Consider the following 27,503-nt stretch of genomic DNA (forward strand, 5'->3'; position numbering starts at 1 on the left):
CAATAAAATACCTTCACACTCTGAGGAGAAAGTTGGTTATTGAAATTTTATGAGAAGGCTGTGCCACAGTGAAAAACGCCATTGTTTTAATGACTGCCACCCTAATTTGTTTGTCATATCCGTGGCACTCTCCCTCCTATATCAGGATAAGACAAAATGAGCTGCCCTTCTTTGAATTTTTTCGATGTCCTGCATCAATTCCAACTGATGCAGCTGAACTGCAGTACTCTAGAAGAAGGCAGACAATGTTAGTTTAAGGGGTCTATTTAGTAGACATGGTACATTTTCTAAGTGTTCTGCCAAGAAGTGACTGTCTTTGGTTTGCCTTCCCCACAACATTATGTGTGTGACTGTTCCAGTTTAAGTTATTTGTAATTGTAGTCTGTAAGCAGTTAGTTGAGTTTACAGCCTATAGATTTGTGTGATTTATCGTGTAACAGAAAGGTACTGGATTCTTTTTAGCGCGTCATGTATGACTTCATACTTTTCATGATTTACAGTCAGTTGCCACTTTTCGCACCATAAAAATGTCTTGTCTAAATCGTTTTGCAATTCCTTTTGATCATCTGATCACAGTATGTGGTGGTAAATGACAGCATCATCTGCAAACAATCTAAGAGGACTGCTCAGATTGTCTCCTAAATTATTGATGTATATTAGGAACAACACAGGGCCTATAACACTTCCTTTGGAAATGCCAGATATTACTTCTGTTTTACTCAACGACATTGCATCAGTTATTATGAACTGTGACTTTTCTGACAGGAAATAACAAATCTATTCCCACAACCCAGACAATACTCCATAAGCATGCAATTTAGTTAGAAGTCACTTGTGAGGAATGGTGTCAAAAGCTGATATTGAAGCATTCCTTTATGACAATTTCACATTATCTGCCCCATCAAATTTTTCTTCAGTAAGATTAAGGAATTCATTCAGTGGAACCTGAGTGAACAGGGACACCACGTCAAAAGTGATCATAATTTCAGGATCTGTGATGTATGGCTGTGTAGAACATATAAAGTCCTCAGAGTTCCATATATAGTGTACACATGTACACATTTGGTGAAAGCACATTTTTTGAGGTACATAGTAGGTAGCTACCAGTCTTGCTGACAGTCATGGAGATACCTGATCCTTGCAAACTTTAGGCAGTCCATACAGTCTGGCTGGCACTGGCGTTTTTGACCGAAGCTTCTTTGTGAGCTTTTGAGGAAGACCCTTCTCCTTCAGAAGAGCCCTGGTGTTTTTGTCTGGTTTGTCCAAGGGGTCAGTCCCTACTGTTCTATATGCCGGATCCTCCAGAAGTTTTCGCACCTTTTTCTCATAATCTGCCTTGTGGATTCCCCCTTGTCTGCTGAAATCGCCACAATGCTGTCATATTCCCAGAGTTGCCTAAGTGTCAGCCATTTTGCTGGTAAAGTTCACAAGGATGGGATACCTCTGTGACTGATTGTCAGGGACACTGGCATGGCTACCTACCTCACAGATACGTTCCTGAAGAATATGCTTTCAACTCATGTATGAAAACGTGAATACCACATTCCGATCTTGGAGGACTTCTTACATCTTAGGCAACCGTACATCATAGACCCTGACATTATGTTCAGTTTCAACATGATGTCCCTGGTCACCTAGGTTCCACTGAATGTCTCCATCTGTCTCATTGGAGAAATGTGTGATGGAGCTCTCCTGGTCTTGTTTAGGAGCATACTCATGTCAACATACTTCCTGTATGGGAGTCAATTTTACATGCAAACAGAAGAGTTGGCAGCTCTTTATCAGCAGTGTTGGTCTACCTTTTTATGGAAAGATATGAAGAGAAGGCACTTACACCAGCCACATAATCAACCCAAATGTGTTTGTACGAATGTAGATGACACCTTGTCTTTTGACCCCATAGCAGGGAGAATCTCAGTGATTTCCTGAAAAATCTGAATTCACACCATCCTAATACAAAATTCACCACAGAACTGGAGAAGAGTGGACTACTACTATTCCTGGGTGTGCCAGTCAAGAGGAAGTCAGATGGCACCTTTGTTCATAGCATGTACCACAATCATACTACACCAGTTTAATCTACAAGCTAATAGTTGCCACCATCTGGCACAAAAGAACAGTGTGCTCTAAACTCTAGTCCATCGAGCACAGCCCCTTCCAGATCCCAACAGCTTGGTGGCAGAAATAGAACCCTTGCAATAAGTGTTCCGTAAAAATGGATGCTCTTTCAGAGATATTCAGAAGGCACTTCACCAGAGGTCCCAAAAGAACAACAAGTAGAGATGGAAGAGGTGGCATATTGGCCATATGCTGATCCGTCTCTGCCAAAATCAGCAGAATTCTCTTGAAACAGAGCATCAAATGCTTGTTTGGCCATCCACTGAAATTGGGACACTGCTGGGGAATATGAAGGATGATTTGGGACTACAGAAGCCAGGAATTTACAACATACAATTTCAGTGTGGGATGTCGTACATTGGCCAGACCACCAGGAAGGTGGACATCATGTGTAAATAATACGAGAGGCATACCAGACTCATGTAGGTGACCAAATTAGCAATAATAGACCACTGCCTAGAACTCATTCACTTGACAAACTACAGTGACACTAAGATTGTGACACAGACTCCGAGATATTGGGACAGTTTTATTATTGGGACAGTTTTATAAAAGACTCCTTTGAGATCCAGGTAACAGAATCTCGAAACAGTGACACGGGATACCAGTTCAGCACCGCTTGGATCCCAGCACTGAAGCTTCTGATAACAGAGCAGACACGACATTGAGAGTCTGTGAGGAGTAGGAATGGGAGAGGAAGTTCAGAAAACAGCACTTGGAGAGAGCACCAGACACTGCAAACTGAAGGTGACAAATCAGTGGACAGGCCCAACATTAGCAGACGTAGAACCAAACACCTGGCCGTTCTGATGGAGGAGACGGCCTGCAGGGCCCAACATCGGAGGCCTGCCCTGACAGGCAAGGAATTCACACCCAGTGCCCAAGGCAGCCGGAGGATGCTGAAGGTAGCAACAGTCAGTGGATGGAACACCTGGCGTTGCATGGACGCGACACCGAGCATCAGACAATGGGTACAATAGCAGATGACATGGCCAAGCCGGCTGTGGACCGTGTTCGGAGCACCAATGATGAGAGAGGAAGAATAGAGCTAATATTGCTGAGTGTGGACCACGGATGGAGCGCCTGATCTGACACGGACTGAAAATGGAGTATCAGATGACAGACATGACACCAGAGGACTGCCAAGCCATGTGTGGATGGTAGTCAAAGTACTAGTGGTTTAGAGCCGCTACTGACGGTCGTGGGCCACAGATGGAGTGCTTGACTCAGTGTGGACCGAAGATGGATCACATAGCACTGTCCAGACATAAATACTGGACCTGATCCATCGAAGGAGCAGTTTCAGGGAGCATCTGAAGAAGACAGCGAGTCACGCTGTCAAAATATCTTGCGAGAACGAGGCGACTGACCAGCAAAAGCCCGGCGTATTCGACATAGAAACTTTGTGTTAGTCTTGAGGAAGTGTAACTAATGGCTCAGAAATCCATAGAATTTATTCTTCCAGTATTTGAGAATGAATACACTTACCAACTTGCAACAAACTTTACACACAATTTCATACCTTCGTAAAACTTTTGCTTGGTGACAGCCTCCTCAAAATGGTGAACAGAAAAAAGTTTATCATTTATTATTTACTACATTTCCACCCTTTGTGCAGTAAATGTTCAGCATAAGACATCACATTTTAATTTATTACTCCAACACACTTTGCGGACAGTACCTACATGTATCAGTGAATGTACCTGGAACATTGTATCATTGTCCAACACGCACTTCAGGAGACATGACATCATAAACATCTAGATGCATCAAAAATTAGGTCCTGCTTAAAATGGCGTGCAGTAAAACTAGAACCCCATGAAAAACATTTTAATTTATTTTTTCTTTTCTGCTGATTCTATTTGCAAGACCCTTTGCAGACAGTATTTACATATATCATTCTGTGTACCTGCAAAAGTATATCATTGTATGATACATAGGTGACGAAATATGACAGGATAAACATTGAAGAGTGTAAAAAACTTGCTTTTACTTAAACTGGAGTGCAAACTTACTACATTGATCCAGTGTTGCATAATAAGGGCATGTAGCAACTTCCCACAAACTATAAGGCCTTTTTTAACCTTTCTCTCGCTTACTAACATAACACCAATGTTCAACACCTTAACTCACTGTAAAGAAATCAGAAGTTTCATGCCATTTTATACTTGAGAGTGTGATTCTTTAAGGACTTTGGGTTTCCTGTAAACCACAAAATAAGTATCAGAACACACAAAAATGTTATGTATGTGTAAACAACAATGTTTCCTGGGCTACTTGCACATTGTTCTCTATTTCAGTTATTATTCAGTTAGACAGTATAGTTCATTCAGCCCGCACTTGCTCATTTATAGACAGTGAGATATGCTTCTGCCTTGTGTATAGGAAGTTTCTGTGGCGGTCTGGTGGTAGAGCACCAGACTCTGGCTCTGAAGCTCCTGGATTCAGTCTGAGATAAGAGCAGGAATTTTTCCTCATCCCAGCCTGTCTGGAATGGCGCAGGTCCACTCGGCCTGCTTTCAAATTACCACCAGTGGTCTTTCCTGGGGATAAAAGGCAGCTGGGCTGAGAGGTCCGCTACCCCTCCCCATCCTAGTCCCATGGCAAACAGACAGGCTGCACGTTACCTGCAGCCGGGTCAGTAGGTTAGTCACGGGCTTGCACCACAGACTCTACCTTTATCTTCACCTTTTAATGCGTGTGGGTAATTTCCCAAAATTTAAATCTGCCAAATTGTGAACCCTCTGAGGTGGCCACGCACAATATTTGCACAATATAGGTCAGACTCGTCACTTCCACACATTTGTCTCGTACCCATCAGATGACACTTTATAGCTTGAGGAGAAGTGCTACAATTTGTGTAATTACTTCAGATTGCTTCCTCACACTTTCTTTGAAAAATGTGTGAAAATACTAGTTTGACTATGGTAGAACCAGATTGATAAGATCCACATCTAATCTGTGTCTGTGAGATTACTCTGCAATCCACAGTTAAGTGCCTGGCAGAGGGTTTATTGCACCACCCTTAAGATATTTCTCTACTGTTTCACTCTCAACCAGTGCACAGGAAAAATGAAGACTTAAATGTTTCTGTGCGAGTCCAGTTTCTCTTATTTTATTATGATGATCATTTCTCCTTATGTAGATGGGTGACAACAAAATGTTATCTTACTCTAAGGAGAAGGTTGGTGATAGAAATTTCACAAGAAGGTCCTGCTGCAGCGAAAAATGCCACTTTTCAATGACTGTCACCCCAATTTGTGTATCATATCCTTGGCACTCTCTCCCCTATTTTGTGATAATACAAAACAAACTGCCCATCTTTGAACTTGTGCAATGTCTCTGTTAGTCCTGTCTGATGCGGGTCACACACCTTGCAGTAACACTACAGAAATGGTGAACAAGCATAGTAGAAACAGTCTCTTTACTAGACCTGTTATATTTTCTAAGTATTCTGCCAATTATCAGTCTTTAGTTTGCTTTGCCCACAATATTATCTATGTGATCATTCCAATTTAAGTTATTTGTAATCATAATCTCTAAGTGTTTGGTTGAAGCTACAGCCTTTAGATTTGTGTGATTTATCTTGAAGCTGAAATTTGGCGAATTCTTTTTAGTTCTCATGTGGGTGACTTAACACTTTTCACGATTCACTGTCAGTTGCCACTTTTTGTATCGTACAAATACCGTGTCTAAACCATTTTGGAATTTGTTTTGATCGTCGGATGACTCTGCATGAAAGTAAATGGCAGTGTCACATGCAAACCGTCTAAGAGGGCTGCTCAGATTTTCTCCTAAATTGTTTATGTAGATCGGGGACAACAGCAAGCCTCTAACACTTCTTTGGCAAACATCAGATATTACTTCTATTTACTCAGTAACTTTCCATCAGTTATTATGAACAGCAATCTTTCTGACAGGAAATCACAAATCCAGCCACACAACTCAGAGAAAACTCCATAAGCACGCAATTTAACTAAAAGTCGCCTGTGAAGAATGGTGTCAAAAGCCTTCTGCAAATGTAAAAATATGGACGAGATGAGTGGAAGGGGGAGGACAGCAAATTTGAATTAATTGCAAAGAAGAAATTATTTTATTAATGCAGTTTATTTGTATTTTATCCACCCTCTTAAAGTAGGATAGTTAAGATTTACATTTTCATTGTGCCAGGGTGAAGTAGTGAGACGTACCCGTGCTCGTTTGCAGAGCCCCTTCGGACTCCGCAGTGGTGCTGGCTGGGGCTCGCACGGTGCAGCTCCTATGCCGGCAGCTGCGGCAGCATGCCGACGCGGCACCAGACGCGGTCGCACAGGCCCTGGCAGGCCTGGTCCCGGGGGAGCCGGCAGGGCCGGACAGACCGCTGCCTCTTCTGGATTTCCTCTGGACGCACCTGGAGCACTGTGCAGACAGCGTGCGCCACGCCGCACGCCTCGCCCTCCACAGCCTCGTACAGGCAGCTGTCACTGCACCAGGTCTGCCCGACCACGTCTGAAAAAGCTGTTCTTGTAGTCTCGGTCTTTAGTCTGAAGACTGGTTTGATGCAGCTGTCCACCCTAGTCTATCCTGTGCGAGACCTTTCATGTCTGAATAACTGTTGAAGCCTGTGTGCATTTGAACCTGCTTTCCGAAGTTAAGCCTCAGTTTCCCTTTACAATTTTTAACCAGACTTCTCTCCGTTACCAAATAGAGCATTCTTTGATGTTTATTTTATCTATTTTGATTAGAGGAAGCTACAGCTGTTTTCGTAAATTACACTGTAGGAAACCAACGGCAACCAGCCACAAGTTATTTTGAAATGATATTATTGTACCATTATTAATTTCAGTCCTGAGCCCATCATCGTGTGGTGGTATTGACTTCTTTGCCAGTGTTAAAAAGTGTTCTGTTTACTTAATTTTACACTTATTTATGCTCTATACATTTTACTTACTTCATGAAAAGCCCTCTTTTTACATATAGTAAGATAAAGGTTTGATTTTCTTTTACAATCCATGCTGATCAATGAACTGAACTAAATAGATGATGACCGAGCGAAGTGGTTAGCACACTGGACTCGCATTCGGGAGGGCAACGGTTCAATCCCGCGTCCGGCCATCCTGATTTAGGTTTTCCGTGATTTCCCTATATCACCCCAGGCAAATGCCGGGATGGTTCCTTTGAAAGGGCACGGCCAACTTCCTTCTGTGTCCTTCCCTAATCCGATGAGACCGATGACCTCGCGGTTTGGTCTCTTCCCCCAAACAACCCAATCCAACCCTAAATAGATGATGACAGATACATTTGTTTACATCAGCTTCTCATTTGATGTGCCAAAGAACATGATGCATGTACAGATGTGGCACACACTGTAAAGATACTTCTTCATAGTACACTTAATTTTATGCAGTTAGATATTTAATTATTTAGGTTTGAAAGATGACGCAATGGTCAGTGATGTGTACAGGTATGGCACACTTCTCAAGTTACTGCAAAGACACTTCTTTATAGTACAGTTAATTTTGTACAGTTAGACATTTGATTATTTAGGTTTGAAAGATGCTGGTAATGATGAGTGAAGAATTTTCTCTCTGTTAATTAATTATTGTTTCTATAGTTTCAAATTATAGCAGTTGTATAAAATTTAGGAGATAGATTTGTGTTTTTTAATTCTAATTGATCATTCAGTATGCAGTTATGTTTATTGTGAATGTGGTTGGAAATCTGATTGCATACTAGATTGTCAACTAAAATTAAAAAATCAAATCTACCTCCAACATTTATACATCTCTTATAATTTGAAATGCTAAAAATAATGAATTAATTGACAGAGACAAAAATTCTTCATTGGCCATTATTAGAATCTTTCAGAGCTAAATAATTAAATGTCTGACTGGATAAAAGTATGTGTACTGTGTGGAAGTATCTTTGCAGCGACTCCAGAAATCTACCATCTCTGTACGCATCGCATATAATGTTCTTTAGCACATCAGATCAGCGGCCGATACAAATAAATGTATCTGCCATTTTCTGTTTAGGTCATTCCATTGATCTGCATTCACCGTAACAGAAAATTGAACCTCCTTGTAATATGTAAAGGAGGGCTTTTCTTGAAGTAAGAACAATGTATACAGCATATAAAAGAGTAAAAACTATGTCATCACAACAACTTTGTTGTATTTTAGGACACAGATGTAAAATTTGCAACGGATCACATCCAAAAGTAGTAACGGTATAGTAAAATCATTAGGAAAAAAAAAAAAATTGTGGCTGGTTGCAGTGTTTCCTACAAGTAATTTCTTGGTGCCTCAGGATGTGTTTTACAATCTGATCCCTTCTTTTGGTTTACATCTACATCCACACTGTGAAGTACATGGCAGATTGTACGCCCAATCGTATCAGTTATTAGGGTTTCTTCTCATTCCATTCATGGATGGAGCACTGGGCAAATGCCTCTGTTCATGTTGTGATTATTCTAATCTTATCCTCACTATCCCTATGTGAATGATACTTAGAGTTGTCATTTAAAGTCCGTTCTCGAAACTTCGTTAGTAGACTTTCTCAGGATACTTTATGTATACCTTCAAGAGCCAATAACTTTTTAGCGTTCTCCCACAGATCAAACAAATCTCTGACCATTTGTGGTGCCCTTCTCTGTATATGTTCAATGTCCTCTGTTAGTCCTTTTAGGTGCAGGTCCCACACACTTGATCAGTACAGACAGAGTCAAAAGGCCTTTACAACTTCTGAATGATATAGAAATTTATTGAAATATTTTACAGAATCAGTAGGTATGTCATTTTGTAGCAAACAACCTCAGGTTTCACGCAAACAAATCAAGTGTCATTTTGGTTTGATGTGACTACCATTTGTGATGTGGCAATCATCCCTCTGATAATCAGTAACTTCCCACATTCGTTGCATAAAATCTGGTGTAATGGCAGTGTAAATTTGATATTTTGTGTTTTCTGAATTGTTTGGTAGGGGGCATAAGCATTGTCTTCAATGAAACCCAAGAGAAAGGAATTCAGTGGTGTCAAGCCTGGGGAGTGAGATGACCATGTTATTGGCCCTTCACAACCAATCCACAGACCTGGGAAGTGATTATCGAGGGAACCTTGAACTTCCATTAGGAAATAAGGTGTTACTGCAGAGTTCATTTTACAAAACCAAAACACACGAGCGTGCTCCACACCAGTGAAAGTAGCCATTTTAACTGTGCACTGCACTGGTGCTCCTGGTTGTGGAATGTGGTACCGATGCACTATGTGAACGAAACTTGATGACGTTTGGTACAAAATGACACATCTACCAATTCTTTAAGTTATCTCAATACATTTCTATATCATTCCAAATTTGTGAAGTTGTTTTTGACTCTCCCTGCATTCTAGAACTGGTCATATGAGTGATTTGTAAGCAATTTACTTTGAAGACTGATTGAACTTCCTCAGTATTCTACCAGTTAACTGCAGTCTACCATCTGCTTTGCCCATGGCAACCTGTGTGATCATTCCATTTCATACCCCTACAAAGTATTACACTCGAGTATTTGCATGGGTTGGCCCATTCCAACAGTGACTCATTGATATTATGGTCATAGGATACTATCTTTTTTCATTTTTTGAAGTTCACAGTTCTACATTTTTGAACATTTAAAGCAAGTTGCCAATCTTTGCACCACTTTGAAATCTTATCAAGGTCTGACTGAATATTTATGCAGCTTCCTTCAGACAGTACATCATTATAGATGACTGCATCATCTGCAAAAAGCCTCATGTTACTATTAAAATACAACATGTCCTCCCCAATAAAAAGTCCTTAGTTCAGTCACAAATTACACTTTATACCTCATATGATCAAATTTTTGATAATAAGCATAAGTGTGAAACTAAGTCGAATGCTTTTTAGAAATGAAGAAATACTGCGTCTGCCTGCCTGCCTTGATCCAAAGCATTCAGTATGTCGTGAGGAAAGTGCGAATTCAGTTTCACATGATTGATGTTTTTGGAATCCTTGCTGGTTGGCATGGAGGACAGTCTGTTACAGATACTTCATTGAGTTTGAGCTCAGAATCTGTCTTAAGATTCTACAACAAATCAGTGTCAAGAATATTGGACAGTAGTTTTGTGGATCACTTCTACTATCCTTCTTGTAGATGTGTGTGATCTGTGCTTTTTTTCCAAGAACTGGGCACAGTCTTTCGTTTCATAGATCTACAGTAGATTGTAGTCAGAAGTGGGGTTAATTCAGCCATAAATTCTGTATAGAGTCCAATAGGGATTCCATCGGGCCCTGGAGCTCTGTTCAGTTTTAATGATTTCAGCTGTTTCTCAACAGTGCTGACACTAATACTTACTTCACTCACCTTTTCGATGCTACAAGGATTAAGTTGGGGCACTGCTGCTCGGGATTCCTTTATAAAGGAACATTTGAAAGCAGAATTAAGCATTTCAGCTTTTATTTTGCTATCTTTACTTTCAGTTCCTGTCTTATTTGCTGGGGACTGGACCCTAAGTTTGGTGCCACCAACAGCCTTTACAAGTGACCAGAACTTCTTTGGGTTTTGTGATAGATGATTTGACAATATTCTGCGATGGTAGTCACTGAAGGCTTCACACATTGCTCTCTTGACAGCCAAACATGTTTCATTTAGCATTTCTCCATCCATATCCCTATGCTTTGTTTTACACCTATTATGCAGCAATCATTGTTTCTGTAGAAGTTTCGTTACAGTGACTATATAACACAGATGGTCCCTCCCATTATGAACTGTTCTACTGTGTACTTGTCTATCCAGTGCATGGTCAACTATTCTTTTAAACTTGGAGCCATGGTTTCCCTACATTCTCCTCCCTGTACAGAAAGTTTCAAATTCCTCATTGAGATACAACTCTACTGATTTTTTACCTAGTTTATTGAACATGTATATCTTTGCTTGATTTAGTTATCCCTTGTACTTTGGTAATCACTGCTGCCACATCCATGTCATCTTCACTAATGCTGGTTTCCTTGTGGATCTCCTCAATGAGGTCAGGTCTATTTGTTGCTATTAGATCCCTTGTATATCCATCATGAGTGGGGTTCAAAACTATCTATTCTAGGTAGTTTTCAGAGAAATCATTTAGTAATGGTTCACAAGATGTCTTATCGTGCCCACCACTAACACAACTGTAATTTTCCCAATTAATTGTTGGATGATTGTAATCTCCACCAATGGTTACAGTAAGATTGGGAAACTGAAGTACAAGTGAACTGAGGGTGCTCTTTTTTTTTTAAAAAAAAAAAAAGTTTTCAGTTACCTCAGGAGGTGAGTATGGTGATTGATAGAATAATCCAGTTATCCTTTATGCCCACCCCCTGATATTGAGTCCACATGCAGCTTCAATTTCTTTCTCAGTGGATTTGAGTTTATTGGATACTGCAACAAACACACCACCTCCATTTCCCATTTCCTTATCCATTCAATATACATTTAAAATTTCCCCAAAAATCCCACTGCTATCAATTTCTGCCTTCAGCCAGTTTTCTGTACGTAGTATTATGTGAGCTGCTCTGCTTTTCAGGAGAGCTTCCAACTCCAACATTTGCATGCAAACACTTCTTCTCTACCCAATTTGTTTCCTGTCTATTGATCTAATATTCAGCAGCCTCCTACTGTAACACATTTCCAAAGCTTCTGTATTTCAATTCTGTGCAGGGCTACAGTCCAGAGAAATACCGTTGGAAAAGATATCCTCACATATAATTTCTTCAGAAACTTCCTTTTGCTATTGCCAGTCTGCATTTAACATCTCTTTATTGGCCACTGCCTTTTACTTTGTTGCCCAAATAGTAAAATTCGTCTACTACACTTTCATTGTCTTACACCCTACTCTAGTTTCCACAGCATCACTTGATTTAATTTCACTACATTGCATTACCAGTGTTTTACTGTTGTCGATATTTATCGTATAACCTCTTTTCGAGACATGGTGTATGTGATATGTGAATAGCAGGTCACACAAGAGGACTCCCATGATGGGCCGAAACTGCAAACCATTTCTGTGGGTATCTCTAAAGGATCATGCCTGCCAATCTGAAGCCCACCATTTCCCACTAATGTGGAGACCCTGCCCGTCGGATCTAGTCTCACCGATCTGCCCGCAGACCAGGTCTGTTTGTGTATGGCACAATGTGGTGGATTTTCTGGTTACTCATGGACCCCAGACTGTAGTGCTCCTCGGCAGGCCAGGGGCCACGGTTGATGAATTTCAGGAATTGCGACTGTCTCACTGCAAGTACATTGTACAGTGTGACATTTTATAGATATTTTATTATTCTGGTACATTTTTGACACTTTGAAAGTAGTTTATATGTTAGAAAGTATGGATGATAAGAAGAAGAATATGGTGGCTGTCACTAACAGTTTGTATGCTATATACTCATGTATTCCTTGAAAGAAAAATCACATAATACCTGTAAAATAATTGACATAACACAGTAGGTAATAACTGCCAATAACAAACATAGTGGAACCAACATTTTATTCACAGTCACCTATAGTGCTGGTTCACACAACTTTCTCTGCCATATTCACTTCTTTGAAGAGACTCACTTTTTTCTGAGGCCACTTCTGAAATCAGAGAAGATTTTTTAAATCTGTCTTGTGACTCTAAGGAAATGTGTTTCATTTTATTGAAATAAAACAACATTAGTGGTCCTAATGAAATATATGTACCATTTGGCATGCCTTCTCCATCTAAAAACAGTTTATTACAAAAGATGTTGATTTTAGTACTTAAGATTTTTGCTCACACCTTTAGAAATATGGAATTCCTTACTTTTTACAGCTTACCCTTGAGAGCTCGAAATTTTTAATGTTAAAACGTGTCTGGAAAACAGGAAATTTCACTTGGGGTAACTTGTGGCAACCCCGATCCCTTTCTTATACCCTTTTTAATCTGAGCATTTTGTTCTAGGTCTCTCAATCTTATTGTTCCCTCTTATTTGCTGTACGTATTGTATATTACCAGTGATGTGTACATAGTTCCGCAGTCAGTGCGTACACAACTTTCCCACTAGAGCGCGCCCTGCTAAGCACAACAGCGCAGGCGCAGCGCTCGTCCGTCTCTGCACTACGAGATGGCGCTGCCTTAGAGACGGACCAAATTCTGCTTCTGCCGATCCGCATATTAATATGTAATGCAGCCAATGAGATTGCTGCTAACATAGAACCTTTTCTCCTCACAGATCACACTCGCACAGTGATACCTGAATGCATGACGCAAGTGTACAGACCTCCAATTAGTCAGTCTGCATTTGTCTGTACCAGTCTGCATTAGTCTGTACCAGTCTATAGTCAAGTTTCAGTCTGCGCCTAATAAGATTACCATATTCCTGTACATAGCCATGAAGAGAAATGAATAGACACTTTGTCAAATATCAGAGATATGTGAGAATAAGATTAACGTACCAAGACCAAAGGAACAGATTGTCAGTTGTAAATAGCATCCAGAATAAAGTTACATAATGTCTATGCTTTTTATTGTTTTAATAAATGTGTGTGAAAATTAATCAAGTTCTGTTTAAAGTTGGTCACCGTCAATCTGCTACTCTAAGTGTGCAGGTGGCATTTCTATTATCTGACTTAATGGCAGAACATAAACACGCCACGATAAGACCACGAGACATATTGCCGACACTCGCCTACTTCGTTAGAACGACAAGTCAAATAATTTGACGGTGTGTGTTCCGAAGGTCTTACAGTACGCACACCACAACCAGTCTTACCCTGTAGCCTACTCCTACTTTGCTCATAACTTCAAACATCTTGTGCTGTTTTACATTGTTGAATGCTTCTTCTAGGTCAGCATACCCAATAAACATGTCTTGATTTTTCTTCAGTCTCACTTCCATTATCAAGCCCAAATGTCAGAACTCCCTCTCTGGTGCCTTCACCTTTCCTAAAGTCAAAATGATAATAATCTAATCAATCGTCAATTTCTTTTCTATTCTTTTGTATATTATACTTGCCAGCAGCTCAGATGCATCAGCTATTAAAGCTGATTGTGCAATGGTTCTCGCATTTATCTGCTGGTGCTCTCTTCGGACTTGAGTGGATGATATTTTTCCTAGTCTGATGGTATGTTCTGTACAACAACTTGAATTGTCATTTTGTTGCTATTTCCCCAAATGATTTCAGAAATTCTGACAGATGTTGTGTATCCCTTCTGTCTTATTTGATCTCAAGTCTTCCAGTGCCCTTTTAAGTTCTCACTCGACTAATGGCTCCCCTGTGTCATCTGCCTCAACTCCAATTCCTTATTCTGTCATGTCATCAGGTAAGTCCTCTCCTTCCTACAGGCCTTCAGCGTACTCTTTCCACCTATCAGATCTCTCATATATGCTTAACAGTGGAATTCCCATTACTTAACAGTGGAATTCCCATTACAGTCTTAACATTTCTATCCTTGCTTTTTTTTTTCATAGGAGGTTATTCTGATATTTCTGTATGCTAAGTCAATCCTCCTGTTGATCAGTTCTTCGACTTCTCCACTAGTTGTTTCTATACAAGTTGTATATAAACTTTCGTTGCCTGTAGCAGGTACAGTAGCTACAGATTTACTGTCTAGATGGAACCCAAAGTCATTTTCAATTAGACCATGTTGCTTACAGGAATTAAAGTTGCAGTTGGGATTCCTTACTGAAGGGCTAGTAAACCATATAATATGAGACGAGTATTTTCTGTAATTGCATTTTCTCTGCTTGTGTGTGGGTGGCTGATATTAAGGTGGTGGAGGTAGTGGTGGTATTGGTATTGTAATTGGGAAATTAATGGAATAGCTTTTTTAAATTAAATGAGGATGAATGAGTTCCATTAGCTTGGACGATGAAGGGAGAAGAAATTAGTCTCCCAAGAAGCAGATAGAAACTTAATTTGGCCATGACAGTGTTGGTTGAGCTCTGTGGCTACAGGTTAAATTAATTGAAGAAATACATCAGCCAGCCAAGAAAACATAATCAACCGACTCCTGCTTGCCTACGTTTAGTTTGTCAGTCACTTGCAGATAGTATACACAATTGTTGTTTAATACTCAAGCTGATTGTTTGGTGATATGTGTATTGATATTTATGTGATATTAATATTAACTGAATTTTCAGCCAGTAGTTGGCAGATGATGACAATAATACTGAAAAGGAAGTGCTGTCCTGGTATTTTGTAAATTATTATTATTCTTTGTTTTCCAGTGTATTTACATTTTGTGGTAACCTAAGATTTCACATCAAATTTAATTTTCATTTTCCATTTGTGACTGTGTGCCCATAATTTTTTTTTTTTTTTTTTTTTTTTTTTTTTTTTTTTTTTTTAGTATTTCTTCTTCTAGTTAATGTCTTGTATCGATGTGGTCTTTGGTTTTCCCTTCTTCTTTGCTAGTAGTTTCCAGTCCATGAGCTGTGGTTCATATGTCTGCACCATATGAGTTCTGTTTCTTTCAAAAAATCAGGAACTCCAATTATAATGTCCATTTTCTTTCTGATGACTTCATTTCTGACCATTTTCTGCCTGGACTGCAGACTGTGTCCAAAAGTGCAGTTCAGTTGCCATCTGTCTTTCCATTAAAGACTGAACATTGGAATTTAATTTTGTGGAGCTTTATAAATCACAAATTTTAAAATATTTAATATTTTAAAGTGAGTTAATTATTTGAATATTAGTCCATATAAATTATTTTGATGTTTATATGCTGCACTTGGAACTACAGCTGAGAGGAAAGAAAAGTCATTGTTGTGAGATCCTCAAACTACCCACCCCACCTCCTACCCCCACCTTTAAATTTCTCAGGAGTTTCTTATGGCATTATCTACCTCCCCATGCCTGGAATTCTCGGGGATTTTTTCCAAGTTTGAGTATAACCCTGTCAATGTTATCGATACATAAAATGAAGAGATATAGCATGTTTACAAGAGAAATTATTTCTTTTTGTGTTTTGAAGGAATCAATGTTTTTAACGAAAAATGAAAAATAAAACTTAATTTACTATTGTAACCTGAAGTGAGTCTAAAATGCTTAACTTAATTGAGGGGAAACAGAAAATAGGGCTTTGTACATGTGATATCCAAACTACAGATATTAGAGAAATAATATGAATAACTGAGTCTCCCCCATCTGCATTGCAAATGCAGAGAATTGCGTTGAGTAGCGGGTGTTGATGAGTAAGTGGGGCATTGACGGTGTTGCAGAGGCGCCTACCGTGCGGGAGAGGGTGAGACGGGCAGTGCTGGAGACGCCCGCGGACCGCAAGAGCCGCTACCTCGCACTGGCCGCCGTCTGCGCGGAGGCCGGCTGCCTGCCGCTGCTGGCTGCAGCCCCCACCCTGCCGGAAGACCTGCTGGCTGCACTCCAGGACAGGACACTCGCACCACACGTGAGCCTCACCTTCTCCCCTCTATTTGGCTCTAGGTCAAATTACTAAATGAGGGTAATCCCAAAAGTAAAGTCTCCAAAGTACTGGGGCCGCCTGTTTGCATGGCTGTTGACCACACTATTTTTTTCCTTGCTCCCTCCACTCTCTACAAAAACCGTTGCACATCCGCTGGAGATTTTAGTCTCTGCTTGGCAGCCGGTTTTAATAGAGCTCCTGTTAGTCACTACAGCCAACTGTGAAGTTCACGCAATTATCCAGTATTTTAGTGCAAAAGTCATTAAACCGATCGACATTTGTTGACAGTTGTCGGTAGTGTATGAAGAGTCTTGAGTGGGTGTCCAAAATGTCCACAAGTGGTGTAGAGAGGTTGCAGTTGGTCGTACTGAAATTCGTGATGAGGAAAGAAGCTGGAGACCTCCAATTCCTGAAGAGACTCTCACAGAAGTTGAACAAATCGTGCTTTGAGATGGCGGAATAGTTCTGCAATGTTGTTCCTGAGATTTCTTGAAGCACCATTCACCAGACTTTGAGAAAAGCGTTCAAACTTCGGAAGGTGTGCACAAGATGGGTCCCGAGAATGCTGACAGAAGACTGTAAATGGCAACACATTGAAGCTTCCTGCCAATTTCTTCAATGCTGTGCAGATGAAAACATCACTGTTTTGGATTCAAGTCTCAGTCGATGGAACCTGAGCTTTCCATTTCACACCCAAGACGAAACAACAAGTACGACAGTGGTGACATTCAGATTCACCCGAGCTGTGAAAATTCGAAATAATGCAGTCTGCCAGTAAAGTTGTTGCAGTTGTGTCTTGGTATTGGAAGCGGGTATTGTTTGTCGACTTCACGGCACCTGGACAACAATAAATGCCAACAGGTATGGTCAGAAATTAAAAAGACTCAGCCGAGTGATTGGGAACCGAAGAAGAGGAATTTTGAGCAAGGGCAGAAGCCTTCTCCGCACATTGCCTGTCAAAATGTGTATTTCTGTGGCAGTGTCGATGGGACATAATCACTCATCCATCCTATAGTCCGGACTTAGCACCCAGTGACCACCACTTGTTTCCCAAGTTGAAAAAACACTTGGTTTGAATGTACCTGGGAAATATGAGGTTTGACACTTCTACAGTAGCATGTCAGCAGGCTGATATGTCATAGGCAAAAACTGCTGTAGCATTTCCAGAAATGCAGTGATCAAAATGGCAGTTATGTCAAAAATAGAAAAATGTTCAAGCTTCAAACTATGCACAATTTATTGTACATAAATGCTTCTTTATATTTTTTAAAGAAGTGGAGACCTTACTTTTGGTATCACCTCATACAAGCATGTTTTCTCATGTCTGTTATGTATCATTAATTGTATGGATAATGAAGGAACTTTTCCCTAGTTCGATGCACACAGCTAGAAATGTTGTCATATTATTGCTGTTTTTGGTACTGGTCTTCAGCCATTTAGGCATGACGTAGTACTAGTAGTAGTAGCACAGTGCCATTCAAACTGTTTCCACATTCACCATACCCACTCTAGAGCTGTCTCGTATCCCTCAGCTGATCTTACAGCAAGATGAAATATGAGTGCAAAGTAGAAACATGTAAAAATCAGTTTCATCCTTTTGAGGTGGGTATGACAAGCGCAGCAGCCAGTAGGCACAAATAGCAAACGGAAGCCTTTAAAGCAAGAGAGTTATAAACATGCATTTTCACCTTTTCACAGTTTATTCGATAACACATTAAATTTCTGTCATGCACCCGTGGAAATTCTGTTTTGGTGGCCCCATGGGTGGTTGAGAAAGCATGCAGATGTTTGAGTCTGCACTCTTATGTTTCTGTCTGCACTCTTATGTTTCTTTGATGACGGCAACACTGTGGGAACTTCTGTGTGTGTTAATTTTAGTGAGATCCAGGTCTCATGTCATATCTACTAATCCAATCTCTGTGACCTTGTAGTCGGCACGTATATATCCACCATTCTGCCACTGCTGCCATGTCCAGATGTAACAAGCCAGTGTACTGCTGATGTTCAGTGCATCTGCCACAAACATTTCATGTTGTTTGACCAATACATGAAGTGCCCCACTACCCATAAGGAACCTGGTACACACTCGCATTTGGAATTGACGAGTCGTCCTTCACAGAACTGAGAAAGGCACGTGCTTTCCTAGCAGACTGGAAGACCACTTTGCATTGCATTTCTTGAGGAATGTGCCACCCTCATATTCATGACTCCACACCTGCATCTTGATTTCACATGCAATGTCTTGCAAATCTGTTGCCAGAAATATCCGTTCAGTTCAAGATGATCTCCAGGGGTTAGAGTTCATCCTGCACGGACTTGTAGGCTGAGACACTGTGCACCTCACACCACTAAAAATGTATCCAAACTTGGGGCACAATAACAATAATTCCTGTTTCTGATACAGACATCTCAAGATGCAAAGCAATTAAGTGTTCAATTAAGGAACAAACTGAACTTCATTTGTAAGCAATGAGTTATAGTTACGGTATGCTGTTTCTTTGGTCAGTGTTAATGTAAGGGAGATCACAAACGCCACTAAGCTTTCTGGCAGTGTCTCCTTCAGAGCGAACTAGTACAAAGGATGACATGTTGAGTTGCATACAAGCATAGAGAAACGGCTTACACATTTAGTAAAGGCCAAAGCCTTATTCAGAAAAGAAAACACACATACATTCATAGACACAAACAACCACACCTCTGACCCATGTGATCATCATCTCATACCCCATCAGAGGACGGGCCACCTGTGAAAGTAGCCATGCCATATATCAGCTCTGCTGCAATAATTACACATCTTTTTATACTGGGTGACTCAAAAAGGACTTTAAAACTTTGGAATATTAGAGATTTTTTTTTGAGATATCTTGCAGAATCAGTAGACGTGTCATTTTGTAGCAAACGACCTGAAGTTTGATTCACACAGTACATCAGAACATCATTTCACCACCAGGAGTACCAGCTCAGTGCACAGTTAAAATGGGTACTTTCACTGATCTCCAGACTTGATGCCACTGGATTTCTTTCTTTGTGGTTTCATTTAAGACTTTGTGTATCTCCCTCCCCCCCCATACCAAACAAATTAGCCAACCTGAAGAATCGAACCTATGGTAACCTACTGTCCTCACCCCTCCATTCAACAGTTTCGACCCCCTCTGTCCTATCATCTCCTCTCCACTCGTCTCTCTCACCCTCATTGTGTGTCACCCTCTACCAAGGCACCTGCCACCTGCCTGTCTTCCCCTTTCTCCTCTTCTGCTCCCCCCCCCTCCCCCCCCCCCCCCCCAATTCTTCCTGTCCCACAGACTACTGACACTGTGCCTGGTGACAGTCTTGCTTGTTATGCTTCCATGTACAAGGTGCACAGCTTTGCTTCCGACGTTTTTTTTCCCCAAATGTTTGAGGCTTTAATGAAACAAGTTGGTTACAAATGTATCATTCAAGGTATTTTCTATCGCTGGCCACTGCTTTCTCCCATCTTTCAGACAGTGTACGAAACCCATGTTGAAAAAATAGTTTGTCTTTTAATCCACGAATCAATTCAATTTGTGACTTCATGAGACTGAAAGTGTTGGTCAGCCAGGCCATGCGCCATTAATCTAAACAGGTGATAGAGGGAGTAATGTCTGCACAATATGGCGGGTGGGGTAGGACTTCCCATTTTAATGTTTCCAAGTACGTTTTGCCCACTTTTGCAACATGGGATCGAGCATTGCCTTGCTGCAAATTCACTTTATTGTGCCTCTTGCTGTATTGCGGCCACTTGTCTTTTAATGTTCTGCTCAAATGCATTAATTGTGTTCAATAATGAGCACCTGTGATTGTTTCACTTGGTTTGAACACCTCATAGTACACAACAGTGAGCTCGTCCCAGCAAATGCAGAGCATGATCTAGGAGCCGTGAATATTCGGTTTAGATGTCGACATGGAAGCATGACTGGGATATCACCATGATTTTTTGCATTTATGGTTATTGTAATTAACCCATTTTTCGTCCCTTGTCACAATGCAATGCAGAAATCGATTCCGTTTTTGCCTCTGGAGTAACTGTTCTCAAACACGCAAATGCCATTCAATGTCTCTTGGTTTCAGCCCATGGGAGACCCAAGTTCCTTCTTTCTGAATCATGCCCATAGCCTTGAGACGTTTTGAGATGGGTTGCTGTGTCACTCCCACGAATCATGCCAATTCTTCTTGAGTCTGACGTGAGTCTTCACTCACCAATGTCTCCAATTCCACATCTTCGAAAACATTCTCTCTTCCACCGCTGTGCCAGTCTAAGATGTTAAAATCACGGTTCTTGAAGTGTTGAAGCCACTCACGACACGTTCTTTCACTAGTAGTGTCCTTACTATGCATACTTGAGAGAATTCGATGAGACTCACGTGCTGTTTTCTTCATATTGAAGCAAAACAGTAACACCTCCCACAAATACCAAGAATTAGACTCGTAAACTGACATTTTCAATCAAGAACAACTTTATGATGCGGACACAAATCGACTAATGTTTGAATAAGGTTATGTTGAACGAGGTCCAAGCTAACTGCACCTGATGTCTTTGATCTGCTTCTTTCGACTGCTACTTACCGTTGTTGCCACCTATCAGCAAACGGTGGAAGCAAAGTTGTTGTACACCTTGTATTTCCTGCCAGCTCCACCAGACAGTGCTCTTCTTTTTGCTCACCCATACTCTACTATACCTTCCCCTTTCCTGCCCCCTCCAGATTTGCTGCTTTCATTCCAAGTGACAGTTTCATTCCAGTCCGATTTGCTGGAGATGGCATACATGTATGTGTGTGAGAGAGGTGTGCTTGTTTGTGTGAATAAATGTTGTGTTTCCTTTTCTGAAGAAACCTTTGGCTGAAAGCTAATGTGGAAGTGTCTTTTCATTGTGCCTGTCTTCAATTTAACATGGCATCTTATGGTAGGTAACAGTCTTTTCTGTTCCTCATGTTGTTGGCATTAGAATGTTTCCTTGGTCCTGTATTTCCCTAACACAAGTGTTAGGAAAAGGCCATTGAAACATTCCTGTAGTCTATCTGTAACTTCCGTGTCTTGCTAGGTTTCTTGCTTCTCTCACTTTTTTTCACAATCGCTGTTCAATATCAATGCTGTAAAGGTTCTGCTATTCAGTGCACTTGAACCATGACACAGCTTCTCCTGTGTGGATTTTGATCTGTCATATCAAGATGCTGAAAGAGGATTTTCTTGTTCCAATGGAATAATGCTCTTAGAGAAGTTGAACTCAATGTGTTACCTATAATGTACAACTCTAACTTCTCTTAATGAGCAGACAACTCCACTCAGCCGGTAGATGCACCAGCCCGCGGCCCGCGCTGCTAACAGGACAGGATGTCTACAATTCCGACCTGCACAAACTGTCAAAAAACCTCCCAAAAGGGGGGTGCTTCCTGCTTATGAACTACTGTGAATGACATGTTACACTTCAATATTCCAATCTGGAGTTTCCATTTTTTAACTTGTTCAAAATATGTATATGTACAAGAATGTAGAGCTGGGTGGCTACACTGAGTATTCAGCACAGAATGTGGATAGATGGCTGTCACAGTAGCTGTGCAGTTATATGTTGTTCTTCTGTATTAGTTAACTCTGAAGTAATCGAACTCTCAACATCTCGACTGTACTCCTTACGTAATTTAAGTTTCCCTGAGCACTTTCCATTGCTGTTCTGACACTGTGGTCACCGGTGACACTGCCACAGGTGATATCGGCATACGAAGCTCTGATGCTGAAGCACTGGGAGGAGAGCCGCGGCTGTGGTGAGGAGGCAGAGCAGGTGTGGGCGCGCACCTGGGTACGTCCGCTGCTGCCGTCACTCGAGGTACCCGACGGTGCAGCATCCGGTGCGGAGCGGCTGGTGGCAACAGCAGCGCGAGCCTGCCCCGCAGCCTTTGTCGCCATAGGCGGAGGTGGAGGCGGCGCAGAGGCCGGCGGGAGCGGGCGGGCGGTGCTGGCGTGGCTGCGTGTGGCGCACCGGCAGGGTGCACTGGATGCGCGGCTGCGTGAGGGCGCCGGCCGTCCGGGTCTCTGGAAGGGCGTCCTGTCCTACGGAGCCCTCGAGGATGCGCTGCTGCATGAGAATGAGGAGGTAAGTGGAGAGAAAGTTGCCAACAGTTCTTGTATAATGCACTTGACAAATTTGGTTCCCAGATGCCGAGTTTGGAAATGGGGGGTTTCAGAACTTGACATTGAGTTTACTCCTACACTATCAATTGTTAGATGTCTGGAACTCTGGGTGGTCCATCTTGGACTCCCCAAATAAACTTAGGGCGATAAAGGAGACTGTGACTATTTGTCAGTCTTGCCTTCACACTTTTTGCAGTGCATCTGCTGTCCCTCGTCAGCTACGCATTGGCTGCATTCTCTAACCGTTGATGACTCTCCATCCAAGATAACTTGCTGTGTCCTTCATACCAAAAACTCCTCAATCCAGTTATAAATCTCATTCAGTATTCAAGACGATTGTACTTTTGATAATAAGTGTATGGATGGTACAGAGTCAAATGCCTTTCAGAAGTCAACAAATACTGCATCTACCTGACTGCCTTGATCTGTCACATGAGAAAAGTGCAAGTCAGGTTTCACATGATCAGTGTTTTTTAAATCTGTGCTGGTTGGCATGAAATAGGTCAGTCTCTTAGAGATACCTCTTTACATTTGAGTTCGGCATACGCTCTGAGATTCTACAGCAAATGTATGTCAAGGATGGTGGACAATAGTTCTGTAGTTCACTTCTGTTGCCCTTCTTGTAGGTGGGTGTCACTTGTGATTTCTTCCAACCTCTGGGCACAGTTTTTTGTTTGAAGGATCTTCGGGGTACTTCTTAGGGAAATGGCAGCAAGGGATAGGAAAGGACACCAGGTGCAGTCAGTATGTATGCTTGGGGGCCTCATTCAATATATTGAAAAGGCTATTCTGGAAGCCTTTGAGGAACAGGGTGCAAGCAACTGCTGATTGTGGCACGTGCTTAAACAAAAGATATCTGTCATTGGGCTCTGATGTCCTACTTGGATTTTTGCAGTGATTGACAGAGAAGGTTGATAAGACCAGAATTACACATAGAGTTTCAACTAAGGTCACAATTTGCACCATTGTCCCCAGAATTGATCGCAGCCTCTGGGTTCTGAGTCAAGTGAAAGGACTCAACTAGCGACTTTTATGGTTCTGTGAAAAGCAAGGCTGTGACTTCATGGCCTTGTGCCATGGGATAGAAAACTGTAGGGTGCCCCTAAATGGGTAACGTGCACTACACATCAGAGACTGATGTTTTTTAGATTAGGCGACTCTCCATCCAGTCCAGGTAACCCAGAAGTGTCATTGTAAGAGGGAAAGAAATGCCTCCCACAGTTGAGAGTATTTCCTAGTGCTTAACTGCCAAAGCATTCACAACGAAGTGCTCGAGTTCGAAGCACTTCTGAAAAGCAATGACTCTCATGTAATACTAGGTACGGAGAACTGGTTGAAACCTGAATTGATAGCAGTAAGATTTATGGGGAAAATTGAAGTGTATATCATTAGAATAGGCAAATGGGAAATGTAGGTGGTGTATTTGTCGCAGTAGCCAAGACACCCAAATCCACTGGCATAGAAATTGGAGCCACTTTTGAGATTGTGTGGGCAAGATTCAGTATCAAGGGTAGGCATAAAGTGGTAATTGGGTCCTTCTGTTGTCCACCAGACACATATCCTGATGTAACCAAAAACTTTAGAGAAAACCTAAATTCGGTTATACATACATTCTCCAATATTGCTGTAAGCATTGATGGAGACTTCAATCCTCCAACAATCAGTTGGGAAAATTGCAGTTTTTTTTTTTTTTTTTTTTTTTTTTTTTTAGTGGTGGGCATGACCCTGTGAAACATTACTAAATGTCTTCTATGAAAACTATTTAGAACTGATAAACTTCATTCATGATGGTAATATACAGGGTGTTACAAAAAGGTATGGCCAAACTTTCAGGAAACATTCCTCATACACAAAGAAAGAAAATATGTTATGTGGACATGTGTCCAGAAACGCTTACTTTCCATGTTATAGCTCATTTTATTACTTCTCTTCAAATCACATTAATCATGGAATGGAAACACACAGCAACAGAACGTACCAGCGTGACTTTGTTACAGGAGATGTTCAAAATGTCGTCCATTAGCGAGGATACATGCATCCACCCTCTGCCGCATGGAATCCCTGCTGCACTGATGCAGACCTGGAGAATGGCGTATTGTATCACAGCTGTCCACAATACGAGCACAAAGAGTCTCTACATTTGGTACCGGGGTTGCATAGACAAGAGCTTTCAAATGCCCCCGTAAATGAAAGTCAAGAGGGTTGAGATCAGGAGAGCGTGGAGGCCATGGAATTGGTCTGCCTCTACCAATCCATCGCTCACCGAATCTGTTGTTGAGAAGCATACGAACACTTCGATTGAAATGTGCAGGAGCTCCATCGTGTATGAACCACATGTGTCGTACTTGTAAAGGCACACGTTCTAGCAGCACAGGTAGAGTATCCCGTATGAAACCATGATAACATGCTCCATTGAGCGTAGGTGGAAGAACATGTGGCCCAATCGAGACCACCAACAATGCCTGCCCAAACGTTCACAGAAAATCTGTGTTGATGACGTGATTGCACAATTGCATGCGGATTCTCATCTGCCCACACATGTTGATTCTGAAAATTTACAATTTGATCACGTTGGGATGAAGCCTCACCCGTAAAGAAAACATTTGCACTGAAATGAGGATTGACACATTGTTGGATGAAACATTCACAGAAGTGTACGCGTGAAGGCCAATCAGCTGCTGATAGTGCCTGCACACGCTGTACATGGTACGGAAACAACTGGTTCTCCCATAGCACTCTCCATACAGTGACGTGGTCAACGTTATCTTGTACAGCAGCAACTTCTCTGACGCTGACATTAGGGTTATCGTCAACTGCACAAAGAATTGCCTCGCCCATTGCAGGTGTCCTCGTCGTTCTAGGTCTTCCCCAGTCGCGAGTCATAGGCTGGAATGTTCCGTGCTCCCCAAGATGCCGATCAATTGCTTCGAACGTCTTCCTGTCGGGACACCTTCATTTTGGAAATCTGTCTCGATATAAACTTACTGCGCCATGGCTATTGCCCCGTGCTAATCCATACATCAAATGGGTATCTGCCAACTCCGCATTTGTAAACATTGCACTGACTGCAAAACCACGTTCGTGATGAACACTAAGCTGTTGATGCTACGTATTGATGTGCTTGATGCTAGTACTGTAGAGCAATGAGTAGCATGTCAACACAAGCACCAAAGTCAACATTACCTTTCTTCAATTGGGCCAACTGGCGGTGAATCGAGGAAGTACAGTGCATATTGACAAAACTAAAATGAGCTCTAACATGGAAATTAAGTGTTTCCGGACACATGTCCACATAACATCTTTTCTTTATTTGTGTGTGAGGAATGTTTCCTGAAAGTTTGGCCGTACCTTTTTGTAACACATTGTATATAATGGCTACAAATAGACATAATCTCTTTGGGGATGTTCACATTTAAAATTGTATCACTATTTGTGATGTGTTTGTGGCAACAATGATTATCAAACCTCAGAGAACAACTAAACAAGCAGAAGATATATATATATATATATTCACTGATCAGCCAGAACATTATGACCACCTACCTTATAGCCAGTATGTCCAGAGGCCTTGGTAGGTTGCTTAGGGAGTTGGCACCACGTCTCCACACACACACACACACACACACACACACACACACACACGGCTTCTGATTTTCTCCCAGTAAGACTGTCTGCGTAAATTCTTGCGGAGTTTCTTCCGCCTTCCCTACATCTAGGCCCTGTTGACTTTTCGTTTGCAGATATCAGCAAATTCTTGGGACTTGTGTTTGACAGAAAACTGTAACAGTCTTCCCGTGTTTCATACCTTTCAGCTCACTGTCTATGAACCCTCAACACCCTCCATATTCTGAGTGGTACCCCCTGGGGAACAGACCGATTCGTCTTCTTCAGTCTATATTGCGCCTTGTGCGCTTGAAATTGGACTGTGGAAGCATAGTTTACTCCTCTGCATCGCCGTCTATTCTTTGCATCTAGATTCTGCGTTTATCATATGGATCTTTTTATACTAGCCTCGTGGGAGAGCCTTTACACTGAGACTGCTGAACCTCCATTGACCAATCGGCGAGCTGTCCTTCTGAGTCGTTACGCTAGTCATCTGTCTTCCATGCCTGCTCATCCAACCCATGCCCTTTTTTTCGTCACCTCCTTGGATTTAGGATATGCAGGCAGCCTTTTCTCTCTACTACCACCAGGAGTCTGCTCCCATCAACAGCTACATTCACTTTCCTTCCAATTTCCTAAAACTTTCTTGACTAGTGGGGATACGGCACCACTGTGGCTTTGCCCTTGGACCTGCCTTCTCCGTGACCTTTGTCAGCTTCCCAAGGATAGTATCCCCCCCCCTCCCCACGTATAGTTTTATCATCTGGCATTTGCTGCTGTATTTGCACAAATGGATTTTCGCGGAAAGACCACAAAGATAAGATAAGAGAGATTAGGGCTCGTACAGAAGCATATAGGCAGTCATTTTTCCCTCGTTCTGTTTTGGAGTGGAACAGGGAGAGAAGATGCTAGTTGTGGTGTGAGGTACCCTCTGCCACTCACCGTGTGGTGGATTGTGGAGTATATATGTAGATGTATATGTAGAAATGGAGAATGCCACATTTATCTACACTGACATCTCCAAGATCACCTTGGGTTTTGGGAGTGCCTATATTATTGACGAAACCCCCATTAGATTTCGGCTTCCCAACCAGTATTCGAGTTTTACTGTAGAGCTTGACGCTGTTCTCCAGGCTGTCCAATACATCCATTGCCATCGGGGGATACAGTATATTATATGCTCAGATTCACTCAGCTCTCTTCGCAACCTCCAAGCTCTTTATCCCATCCACTCTCTGGTCC

At 41.7% G+C, this 27,503-nt stretch overlaps 1 protein-coding gene across 2 annotated transcripts in view; it reads left to right on the forward strand.

Annotated features, from left to right (window-relative positions):
* The window catches only part of LOC126292220 (thyroid adenoma-associated protein homolog), a 193,366-nt gene that overhangs the window by 34,274 nt on the left and 131,589 nt on the right, over positions 1-27,503 (forward strand). For both annotated transcript variants that reach the window (XM_049986086.1, XM_049986087.1), the window contains exons 8-10: positions 6,325-6,590; positions 16,315-16,499; positions 22,234-22,620. In XM_049986086.1, the coding sequence (XP_049842043.1) occupies positions 6,325-6,590; positions 16,315-16,499; positions 22,234-22,620 (838 nt within the window). The remainder of the gene's footprint in view (positions 1-6,324; positions 6,591-16,314; positions 16,500-22,233; positions 22,621-27,503) is intronic.

This window comes from Schistocerca gregaria, chromosome 9 (assembly GCF_023897955.1).
Source record: "Schistocerca gregaria isolate iqSchGreg1 chromosome 9, iqSchGreg1.2, whole genome shotgun sequence".
Lineage (NCBI taxonomy): Eukaryota > Metazoa > Arthropoda > Insecta > Orthoptera > Acrididae > Schistocerca > Schistocerca gregaria.